The sequence below is a fragment of the Hoplias malabaricus genome, chromosome 3 (genome assembly GCF_029633855.1).
Source record: "Hoplias malabaricus isolate fHopMal1 chromosome 3, fHopMal1.hap1, whole genome shotgun sequence".
Lineage (NCBI taxonomy): Eukaryota > Metazoa > Chordata > Actinopteri > Characiformes > Erythrinidae > Hoplias > Hoplias malabaricus.
Genome location: NC_089802.1, coordinates 76523861 through 76536360, shown reverse-complemented (window position 1 = coordinate 76536360; position 12500 = coordinate 76523861). Strand labels below are relative to the sequence as shown.

General features: G+C 47.0%; 1 protein-coding gene across 1 annotated transcript in view; it reads right to left on the bottom strand.

Annotated features, from left to right (window-relative positions):
• LOC136691891 (E3 ubiquitin-protein ligase SMURF2-like) overlaps nt 1–12500 on the bottom strand; it is a 53740-nt gene that overhangs the window by 30886 nt on the left and 10354 nt on the right. The window contains exon 2 of the mRNA XM_066664814.1: nt 1387–1425. Coding sequence (XP_066520911.1) covers nt 1387–1425 — 39 coding nt within the window. The remainder of the gene's footprint in view (nt 1–1386; nt 1426–12500) is intronic.

Here is a 12500-nt window from a genome sequence, read left to right as displayed (position 1 = left end):
CTGTCTGTCTGTGTGTGTGTGTGTGTGTCTGTCTGTGTGTCTGTCTGTGTGTCTGTCTGTGTGTGTGTGTGTGTGTGTCTATCTGTCTGTGTGTGTGTCTATCTGTGTGTCTGTCTGTCTGTGTGTGTGTGTGTGTCTATCTGTGTGTCTGTCTGTCTGTGTGTGTGTGTGTGTCTATCTGTCTGTGTGTGTGTGTCTGTCTGTGTGTCTGTCTGTGTCTATCTGTGTGTCTGTCTGTCTGTGTGTCTATCTGTGTGTGTGTGTGTGTCTATCTGTGTGTCTGTCTGTCTGTGTGTGTGTGTGTCTGTGTGTGTGCCTGTCTGTCTGTCTGTCTGTGTGTGTGTGTGTGTGTGTGTGTCTATCTGTGTGTCTGTCTGTGTGTGTGTGTGTCTATCTGTGTGTCTGTCTGTGTGTGTGTGTGTGTGTGTGTGTCTATCTGTGTGTGTCTGTGTGTGTCTATCTGTCTGTCTGTGTGTGTGTGTGTCTATCTGTGTGTCTGTCTGTCTGTGTGTGTGTGTCTATCTGTGTGTCTGTCTGTCTGTCTGTCTGTGTGTGTGTGTGTCTGTCTGTCTGTCTGTCTGTCTGTCTGTCTGTGTGTGTCTGTCTGTCTGTCTGTGTGTGTGTGTGTCTATCTGTGTGTCTGTCTGTCTGTGTGTGTGTGTGTGCCTGTCTGTCTGTCTCTGTCTGTCTGTCTGTGTGTGTGTGTGTGTGTGTGTGTCTGTCTGTCTGTGTCTGTGTGTCTGTGTGTGTGTCTGTCTGTCTGTGTGTGTGTCTGTCTGTCTGTGTGTGTGTCTGTCTGTGTCTGTGTGTGTGTGTGTGTCTATCTGTGTGTCTGTCTGTCTCTGTGTGTGTGTCTGTCTGTCTGTCTGTGTGTGTGTCTGTGTGTGTGTCTGTGTGTGTGTGTGTGTGTCTATCTGTGTGTCTGTCTGTCTCTGTGTGTGTGTCTGTCTGTCTGTCTGTCTGTCTGTGTGTGTTGGGGGGGGGGGTCTATGTGTGTGTGTCTGTCTGTCTGTTTCATTAGTCCAGTATTTTGTCAGCTTATAATAGTCTGACATATTCCACATAACCCTAGCAATAATTTAATAAGTTAAAATCTTTAAACCTGATAATAAACAGCTGAAGCTCAAATAAACAAACATTACTCAGCACTGCCCTTGGAAGTGGTTATGGCCCAGAGTTGGTCACATGTCTCTATAAATTGTGACAGGGCCAATCAGCTACAAAACAGCTACAACTTGGAAAAGCAAACTGTCAAATCACCGTGTAATATCTGCTATTTAGACCGATGTGCCATAAGGAGAGAACGTGTAAATCTGACTTTCACTGGATGGCAGACATGGCAGAGAGCAAGGACCAGAAAGTGAGGCATTTAAACATGATACTTACTGAAGAAGTCCTTCTTTGACAAGTTCTTTGCGCAGAGAACTGAAAAACAAAGAAAAAGACAAAGTCAAATCTCTCAAATAAAAACATCCAGATACAACCACATTTCATATATACACAGAAATCCATTCATCCATTGTCTGTAACCCTTATCTAGTTCAGGGTCGCGGCGGGTCCGCAGTTGACCCAGAATCACTGGGTGCAAGGCGAGAACACACCCTATAGGGGGCACCAGACCTTCACAGGGCGATGCACACTCACAAATTCACTCACACCTACGGACACTTATGAGTCTCCAATCCACCTACCGATGTGTGTTTTTGGAGCTTGGAAGGAAACCGGAGCACCCGGAGGAAACCCACACAGACACAGAGAGAACACAACACACTCCTCACAGACAGTCACCCGGAGGAAACCCACGCAGACACAGAGAGAACACACCACACTCCTCACAGACAGTCACCCGGAGGAAACCCACACAGACACAGAGAGAACACACCACACTCCTCACAGACAGTCACCCGGAGGAAACCCACGCAGACACAGAGAGAACACACCACACTCCTCACAGACAGTCACCCGGAGGAAACCCACGCAGACACAGAGAGAACACACCACACTCCTCACAGACAGTCACCCGGAGGAAACCCACGCAGACACAGAGAGAACACACCACACTCCTCACAGTCAGTCACCCGGAGGAAACCCACGCAGACACAGAGAGAACACACCACACTCCTCACAGACAGTCACCCGGAGGAAACCCACGCAGACAGAGAGAGAACACATCACACTCCTCACAGACAATCACCCGGAAGAAACCCACGCAGACACAGAGAGAACACACCACACTCCTCACAGGCAGTCACCCGGATCGGGACTCGAACCCACAACCTCCAGCACCCTGGAGCTGTGACAGAGACACTACCTGCTTCACCACCAAAAAAAAATAAAATTCAGGTGTATGCTAATGGCACATGAACAAAAAATGCTCACCAGGAACTGCACAACAGATAGCAGACCACCCACATGGCTGTTTTACTAATAAAACGTCTGGTGAGTGGAAGCACAGACTCGTCAGACCGGAAGGACTTTGAGTGTTATTATCTCTTAAACTCAGATTACTAACAAAACAGCTTAAATCCAAAGCCGTGCAGGGTTTACATCAGTGTAGAGTGTTTTTGTGAGGAGTGTGTAAACTGGGCTCTGATCTCTAGGTTCCTTTCGCTGCTGTAGTTGAACATGAACCACCTCATGGCTCCTGGATGACGACCTCTTGACCCTGTCCTGCAGCTGAGTGTCTGGACCAAAGCGTTTACGTGTTAATGTCCCTGCTCTGATCGAGTGCCGTCTCTGTCTCGGTTTTCCCGCCGCTGCATTGCCAAGGCGCCAGGCCAAGCCTCTCCCACAAGCGTCTCCGTTACACTCGCCGTGACGCAGGTAACACAGTCAGGGACGGAAATAGGAGGGAGGTATGTATCAGTGCATCGTGATGCATTAATCTGCAGGCGATGGTTAATGTGTATTTTAAAATGTTATCAATTATAAACTCAAGTGAACAAGCAAAAAAATATCTGCTTAGAAACAGTGGTCTGTAGTTATACATTTAAATCCTCTGCTTTCTAAAAAAATTAAATCATTTTAAACTTAATATTGTTTACACTTGGATGGAAAATTATCCATTTTATCCAAGTTATATTTGTACTGTTTATTACACTATTTATGTACCATTTTTATGTCTTTATATACTGTTTATTGTAAATGTAAAAATGTTAACACCCTCTACACACTTAAATATGCCATTCTTCTACAAATGAACACACTGTGGGGCGGCACAGTGGTGCAACAGGGACCTGGGGGAGTGTGGGTTCAAGTCCCTCACCAGATGTTCTCCCTGTGTCTGCGTGGGTTTCCTCCGGGTGACTGTCTGTGAGGAGCGTGGTGTGTTCTCTCTGTGTCTGCGTGGGTTTTCTCCGGGTGACTGTCTGTGAGGAGCGTGGTGTGTTCTCTCTGTGTCTGCGTGGGTTTTCTCCGGGTGACTGTCTGTGAGGAGCGTGGTGTGTTCTCTCTGTGTCTGCGTGGGTTTTCTCCGGGTGACTGTCTGTGAGGAGTGTGGTGTGTTCTCCCTGTGTCTGCGTGGGTTTCCCCCGGGTGACTGTCTGTAAGGAGTGTGGTGTGTTCTCTCTGCGTGGGTTTCCTCCGGGTGACTGTCTGTGAGGAGCGTGGTGTGTTCTCTCTGTGTCTGCGTGGGTTTTCTCCGGGTGACTGTCTGTGAGGAGCGTGGTGTGTTCTCTCTGTGTCTGCGTGGGTTTTCTCCGGGTGACTGTCTGTGAGGAGTGTGGTGTGTTCTCCCTGTGTCTGCGTGGGTTTCCTCCGGGTGACTGTCTGTGAGGAGTGTGGTGTGTTCTCCCTGTGTCTGCGTGGGTTTCCTCCGGGTGACTGTCTGTAAGGAGTGTGGTGTGTTCTCTCTGCGTGGGTTTCCTCCGGGTGACTGTCTGTAAGGAGTGTGGTGTGTTCTCCCTGTGTTTCCTCCGGGTGACTGTCTGTAAGGAGTGTGGTGTGTTCTCCCTGTGTTTCCTCCGGGTGACTGTCTGTAAGGAGTGTGGTGTGTTCTCACTGTGTCTGCGTGGGTTTCCTCCGGGTGACTGTCTGTGAGGAGTGTGGTGTGTTCTCCCTGTGTCTGCGTGGGTTTCCTCCGGGTGACTGTCTGTGAGGAGTGTAGTGTGTTCTCCCTGTGTCTGCGTGGGTTTCCTCCAGGTGACTGTCTGTGAGGAGCGTGGTGTGTTCTCCCTGTGTCTGCGTGGGTTTCCTCTGGGTGCTGCCGTTTCCTCCCACACTCCACAAATAATAAATAAATAAATAAAACAATAAATAAAATATTTATAATTAAAAAAAACATTGGTAGGTGGATTGGCGACATAAAAGTGTGTGTGTGTGTGTTGCCCTGTGAAGGACTGGCGCCCCCTCCAGGGTGTATTCCTGCCTTGTGCCCAATGATTCCAGGTAGGCTCTGGACCCACCGCGACCCTGAACTGGATAAGGGTTACAGATAATGAATGAATGAATGAATGAAAACACTGCAAAAAAACATAGCAAAAAACATGCACAACAGAAAATCAATGAAAAAAACCCCCCAAAAAAAACCCCCAATTGTGAAATGAGAGATCTGATCTGAAATCGAAGGACAGCGATGTATCGTAAAGGGTTGTAAACACTGTGGGGTCACATTTACGCCATGAGACAGAGGAGAACCCCCCAGGGCGCTTGGCCAGTAACCTGTGTCTTTTAAAGGCCAAAGAAAAACAATCTCTGCTGCGACACTGACCCCTGGCTTGGCCCAGTGACCCAGGCCCGCCGTAAGGTTGGAAAAGAAAGCGGACACCCCTGCGGGAGCCCCCCGCGGAGATGACCGGCAGTAACTCGGTCAGACATTTTCGGGCCAGAGAGCCTGCTGACGGCTGCAGTTGCTCTTTTTCGTCAGAGGTGCCAGAGGATGTTTAACGGAGCTCCAAAGATGCAGAAGCTGCTCCAGTTATAGACACATATACTGTGCTCCGAACGGTCCTTTAATTACCATTCTCCAGACTGGAAATTAAAGAGCCCTATATAGAACACAATTAGAGAACAGAAATGGTGTCCTAATCTCTACCGCATGCACCAGAAAATCAGGAGCGCTGTAGGGAACACTACGGGCCAGATTCCTGAACAAGGAAAAAGCTGTACAGGTTTTTGTATGAGGATTGTAATAGAAAATCATAGTCCAGGGCTGCACAGAGTATTCTCTTAGGTGACACAGTAAACCCAGCAGTGCGTGGACGTAAACAGTCCTTATAGCAGCATTGTGAAGGGCCAGACCCTGCCTTGGCTACGTATGTAAACGTGTTTTCCAATAAGCTATCGTTGTAGCCTAGTTTCTATTAAGGAGCAGTAAAGTTCAAGAGCAAATGAAGCGCCTGTTCCTTTAAATGATAATGAGCCGCTCGCTGTTCACTCCGACCCTGAGTGCACAGCAGTGAGGAGCAGACGCTCTGGTTTATAGCCCTTTTCGCTCGGTTCTCTTTCTTCTCTGTTCTTTCTCCACGCTTATTGTGTACGTTTTACAGCCTTCAACCTCATCTTTGCGCTCTCACGTAAAGACGGGTCCAGCGCTGTGATTGGACAGACTCAGACAAGGGGGAGGGGCAATTCTAAAGTGTCTGCACTCTACATAAGATTGAGTATAGACTTAAGTAAACCTCAAAAAAGGGACTGGTCTGTCTTGTGATATGTCCCTGTCTCCTTGAAGAAGTCTCCTGGAATATGAACAAGGCATCAAATGTTTAACCACACCATCTTCTATTTCTAAAGCAGCTTCATGTCTCACCCAACTTATCCAACCTGTCAAATTCCAGTAAACAGTCTGAAATAGAGAGTAAACAAACTACCAGCTTAATAACATGTTTAATTCTCTCCGTGTGGGGAGCAACACTACTTCCTCCGACAGCTGAGAGAGTGAAAGAATGTTCCAGTGAACATTACAACACCAAACGTCCACAAAAACGCCAAGAACATTCCTCTCTTCAATTATGTTGTTTCACGTTCCTCGGCTCGGGAACGTAGCCTGTCACACCCCTCAACAAAGGAGCAGTAAGGCCACAAATCTACGAGCTATTGGCAGGTCGTAAAACCTGGGCCATTTGGAGTGCAGCTGCAGACTGGAGAACCACAGCAAGTACCACAGGTCCCACGGCAGAGCTGCATCTGTAAGCCCAGTGTTGAGTTGCACCACAGGGTCCAACGTGGAGCTGCACCATGAGGCTCAGTGCAGAGCTGGCCTGCGGGCCACATCATGAAGCTGAAGCATTAGGTCAAATGCGGAATTGAACCCACGGGGTCCGTGAAAGAGCAGGATACCAAGTACAGAGCTGACACACAAGCCCCACAACGGAGCTCCACCATGAGGCCCATAGGACCCATTACAGAGCTGCAGCACAGGGCTCAATGCAAAGCAGAAACCACTGAGTTAATATTAGGGCTTGTCCAGGAAACCCACTGTAGAATTGGGCCACAGGGCCCATGGATACTACTACATTTGAGACGTGGCTGTAGGATCACTGCAGACATCACAGAGCTGCACCAGGGGGACTGTGGTGGAGGAACAGAAGGACAAAGCAATCATGAGAGTTGCACCAAGAGGCTCAACACAGGGGTGGTCAGTGGGGCCCACAATGGAGCTGCGCCAGGGGAACCACTTCGTCAGGATGGCCTAAAGAATTCCCATACTATCCAGAATGCCTGGCAGTCAAGGGACTGTTGGGAAGCAAGTGGTTTCTCCAACAAACGGCCTTGAGGCCTGCGGCCGACTTGAGGCCAAACAAACACACCAGACAGAGCTTAACTGGGATGGAGTCTGGAAATAAACTGCACACCAGGGCTGTGAGTGATGGGTGAAAACAGCAGAGCCCAAAAAAAGAGAGTGAAATGATACGGGGGGCAGAGGAGAAGCAGCGCCTATAGGTTCTGGAGTCCACATCAGCAGATCCATAACACAGACTCTCAAATTAAATTCATGGTTCACAAACAAAGCTTATAGATAATTCCACAGAAGAAAGAGGGGACACACACACACACACACACACACACACACACACACAAGTTCTCTGTGTGCTGCCTAAGTCAGAAAGTGAGTCGTTCTGATTCTGCTCCGCTTCTGACGTCAAGTGCAGAGACTTTAGAATAGCCCCGCCCCCTCGTCTGAGTCTGTCCAATCACAGCTAGACCCATGTTTATGTGAAAGTGCAAAGACGAGGTTAAACGCAGTAAAACAGACACACAACGAGCACAGAGGAAAAATGGAGAAAACGAGAACCGAGTGAAAGTGGCTATGAAAAAATAATAATAAATAAATTAATTAATTAAAGAGCTTCTGCTCCTCGCTCCTCACTGCTGTGCGCTCGGGGTCGGGGTGAACAGCGAGTGGCTCATTATCATTTAAAGGAACAGGCGCTGAAAGCCTGAAAGGAACAGGGCTGTTTAGACAGAGGGAGAACTTTGCTGTGGGGTTTGATCCTTGTGGTATTTTCATAAAAGAAGGTCACAGACTTTTGCTTTAGACCCAATGCATTTAATGAAAGTCATTAAGACTGAATACATTCATCTAAACACAAATGAGAAGTGAGTGACTTTAGCATATCTGGCAACCCCATCACAGTGAATTCTGAACGACCACAGCAGCTTAGCTAAGCTAAAGCTACACAGCTCTAGGCTAGCAGCGGGCACCCCACTGAGAGCACAGACTTTAACCCTGCTCCACCTCCCTGAGGGGGCAAGTGGAAGCTTCACATTTAACACAAGACCTGCTGAATAATGAATGGAGGGATGAACTTCTCACCTCTGTCTCTCAACAAACTGAGCAGTTTCTCAGGACTGAGTTAAGTAGGATTACTTCTGTAGGTTCACCAAGGTGTTTGTATCATTTCAGTCCCTTAATCTGTCCCCCCTTCACGTTTATTTAAAACTAACAAATATGGATTTGTTATAAATAAATCTTATAATGGGAATAAATGCTAATCTAAAGAAACTACATTAACTTTAGCATTTTTCCATGAACAGAAACTGGACAGTGGCACTGCTGACCTCAGTCCTCTGCCACAAATCAAAATCAGATGCTTGATTATATTCCCGGACTACAGCAACGCAGCAATCCCTGGAAAATCCAAGTCAAGCTGAAGCTCACAGTCGTACGGGTCGAAGGCCTTAACCCATGGGTGGCCTGATGCTCAATAATAGATGGGAAAAGATAATGGACCGTAGAGACTCTGAACAACCCCAGGCACTTGTAAAATCTCCGCTTTCTGAATGGAAGAGTTCTGTCAAGGTTGCCAACATGGTTAAAACTAAGGTCTGGGGTTTGACCGATATAAAAAACACTCAAGGCTGATGTGATTCCACTTTTGGAGTGTGGTGTGTTCTCCCTGTGTCTGCGTGGGTTTCCTCCGGGTGACTGTCTGTGAAGAGTGTGGTGTGTTCTCTCTGTGTCTGCGTGGGTTTCCTCCGGGTGACTGTCTGTGAAGAGTGTGGTGTGTTCTCCCTGTGTCTGTGTGGGTTTCCTCCGGGTGACTGTCTGTGAGGAGTGTGGTGTGTTCTCTCTGTGTCTGTGTGGGTTTCCTCCGGGTGACTGTCTGTGATGTGTGTTTGATTATACTGTAGAGCAGGATTCAATCTTGGATTAACAGAATGTGGTTTGAATGGTACAGCTCCCAATTACTTTACATTACATCACATACAGGTGTGTAATGGCACATGTATTTGGAATGAACTGTCACAGTATGGGGTCACAGTCCAGCGCAGAGTCGCACAGAAGAATATATACACAATACACAATATTCTCTGTGTGATTACTGGAGTATTTGAGTAAATACGGTAATTTCACATCTGCAGGTGCCACCTGGAAAACTTAAGCCTTTGGATTTGCACTGTATTGTGGGAATCGTATCCTTCTCTCTCTCTCTCTCTCTGTCTGTGTCTCTCTCTCTCTCTCTGTCTGTCTGTGTCTCTCTCTCTCTCTCTGTCTGTCTGTGTCTCTCTCTCTCTCTCTGTCTGTCTGTGTCTCTCTCTCTCTCTCTGTCTGTCTGTGTGTCTCTCTCTCTCTCTCTGTCTGTCTGTGTCTCTCTCTCTCTCTCTGTCTGTCTGTGTGTCTCTCTCTCTCTCTGTCTGTCTGTCTGTGTCTCTCTCTCTCTCTCTGTCTGTCTGTCTGTGTCTCTCTCTCTCTCTCTGTCTGTCTGTGTCTCTCTCTCTCTCTCTGTCTGTCTGTGTCTCTCTCTCTCTCTGTCTGTCTGTGTGTCTCTCTCTCTCTCTGTCTGTCTGTGTCTCTCTCTCTCTCTCTGTCTGTCTGTCTGTGTCTCTCTCTCTCTCTCTGTCTGTCTGTGTCTCTCTCTCTCTCTCTGTCTGTCTGTGTGTCTCTCTCTCTCTCTGTCTGTCTGTGTCTCTCTCTCTCTCTCTCTGTCTCTCTGTGTGTCTCTCTCTGTCTCTGTGTGTCTGTGTGTCTCTCTCTGTCTCTGTGTGTCTGTGTGTCTCTCTCTGTCTCTCTCTCTGTCTCTCATTGTGGGGCATAGGTTGTGAGGCATACATTGACCCATATGATTATTTTTTGTCTCTCTTGACTGAACAAAAATGAGGTGTCAGCTTTGCTGTGTGGAAACACTGAAGATGCTAACAAAGTTTACTCTATAATTAACCCTTTTTATTAATGAATAGTCTGTGTAGACGACCTCAGGGGAACGGCACGTCCCTAAAGACGACAAACTAGAAGTTGCACAACACACACACGGGTTTCTGTTTCACTTGCAGACACACCTGAAACTGAACTGCTCTCAGAGACTCTCCTGGAAAAAAGAGGTGGCTATTAATGTGAAGCTAGTCATGGTTAATGGAGTTAACACTAAGACTAACCCAACACAGCACGGGCCAATGTTGTCGGTCCATTCAAGCAGCAAGCACTGGGCGCCTGTGTCAGAAGGCCGGGATATAACGGCTGTGGTGGGGTGAAGGCAGATGTGCCTGTGCTTTTAGGCGGACATTGTATTTAAATATTCATTTTTCAGGGCATTATCACATTATTGGGCGACTCTGGAGCCCCATGATCAAGAAACGGTGAACCAAGACCACCCAGTGTTTTCAGAAAAATCAGAAAACGAGCCGTTGTGAGTCTGCTCTGCTTCTGACATCAAGGGCAGCGACTTTAGAATCGCCCCGCCCCCTCGTCTGAATCTCTCCAATCAGAGAGGGTTATCATGAGACCAAACAAACACAACGAGCACTGAGTAAAAACAGAGAAAACGAGAATGGAGAAGAGAGAGAACGAGTGAAAATGGGTAAAAACCCAGAGCGCCTGCTCCTCACTGCTGTGCGCTCAGGGTCCGGGTGAACAGCGAGAGGCTCGTTAGCGTTTAAAGGAACAGGCGCTGTGACGCAGGTCACAGATGTTTCATTAAGAACCAGGAGTGTGTTTCCTCAAGTGATGAAAATGTGTCCTTACAACTCACATCGCTGGATTCAGAACATTAATCTTATGTCATATTACTGCTGTGTTTCCAGAGCTGGAAATGAGTCCTTCACCTCTCTGACTGGTCCTCCACCCCGTCGCCCCCTGTTTAGACTGCTGCTGAACCGCCTTACTCACACTATTGTTCTGTTCCTAACACAAACGCTTCAGCTTCCTTACTGTACAACACACACACACACACACACACCTCATAATACCGCAGTTGTTTTTATATTAAATACTTTATAAACTACCAATATCTCAAATGTCACTGGAGCTCCACTCGCTTGGATGGAAACACTACATGCCACTTCTATTTGTACAGTTTACAGTTATCTAACAGAAACCTGCTGTGAAAGAGTAAGGGTTTCATCCTAGAGAGAGAGAGAGAGAGAGAGAGAGAGAGAGAGAGAGAGCAGGAGAGACAGACAGAGAGAAACAGAGAAAGAAAGACACACAGACAGACAAAAACAGAGAAAGAAAGACAGAGACAGCAGGAGAGACAGAGAGAGAGAGAAAGACAGACAGAAGAGAGAGAGACAGCAGGAGAGACAGAGAGAGAGTGAGACAAAAACAGAGAAAGAAAGACAGACAGCAGGAGAGACAGAGAGAGAGAGAAAGACAGAGACAGAAGAGAGAGAGACAGCAGGAGAGACAGAGAGAGACAGAAACAGAGAAAGAAAGACAGAGACAGAAGAGAGAGAGAGAGACAGACAGAGAGAGAGTGTGAGAGAGAGAAAAACAGAGAAAGAAAGATGGAGACAGAAGAGAGAGAGAGACAAACAGAGACACAGACAGACAAAAACAGAGAAAGAAAGACAGAGACAGAAGAGAGAGAGAGAGACAGACAGAGAGAGAGTGTGAGAGAGAGAAAAACAGAGAAAGAAAGATGGAGACAGAAGAGAGAGAGAGACAAAGAGACACAGACAGACAAAAACAGAGAAAGAAAGACGGAGACAGACAGAGAGAGTGTGAGAGAGAGAAAAACAGAGAAAGAAAGACAGAGACAGAAGAGAGAGAAACACTTGACTAAAATGGCTCCCTAATCCCTTTTTGGTATTTTGTTATAGTGAGGCAATATTTATTTCACTAAATAACACTAGAACCACAAGTAGATTTAGACACTCCCACAGTGCGTTGCTTAGTAACAAAGAAACGTGCAATGCATTTTTGAAGATTGCAGTCCGGAGCGCCTGGTCGAGGTTCGGGACGTACAACGGCCATTTTTCTATTTATCTCTGTATTTGACATATTTTAACATGGTTTTATTAATAACTTCACGTGTAAGAAAGACTGTTTACGTAAAAAATTAACTTTGATTTGAAATTGGTGAAACTGACTAGCGCACCTTTAAAGCAGTGATTCCCACCTGTCAATCAACTCAAGCTCTTAGTAACAATGAAAACACTGGCACCACCACAGACTCCAATTAATAACCCCCCTATCGTACTGTGTTCACTATTACTACTCGTTCCTATGGTGTTTTTATGAGGCACCAGAAGGTTATGATCTTTGTGATGGTGCCATGACTCTATCAACAGGAGTTTTTCCGGCCGCGGTCGTCTCTGATTCACTCACCTGGGGCTTTTGTTGTGTTTCACATGTTGTTTACTGACAGTGGACGTATGTAAAGCTTCCTGCGACAACATCAGTCGTGAAACTCACTACACAAATGAATCTCGATTGACTGATGCCTGTGAGAGTCCGTCTCAGGAGGTGATAAGGCAGCACCAGTCGGGCCTGTTCAGCTCGGCTCTTGGAAACGAAAATACACGTCCAGAGCGAACCGAGGGGAGGGGGGGGGGTGTAAGGTGAACAATGACTGGCCTGATTTATTTTCAGTAAAGTGCATCATAATCTTTAAAAAATTACACACACACACGGCGCCTCTTATCTTCACCCAACTTCCTCTCACTGCCTATTACATACTTTCCTTACACACACACACACACATACACACACACACACACACACACGGTTCCAGACGAAAAATATTTTGCATGCCAATTATGTCATCGAGTGTGCAGCAGTGGACACACCCCACACACACACACACACACACACACACAGCTGATTTGTTGAGGTCACCTGAAGG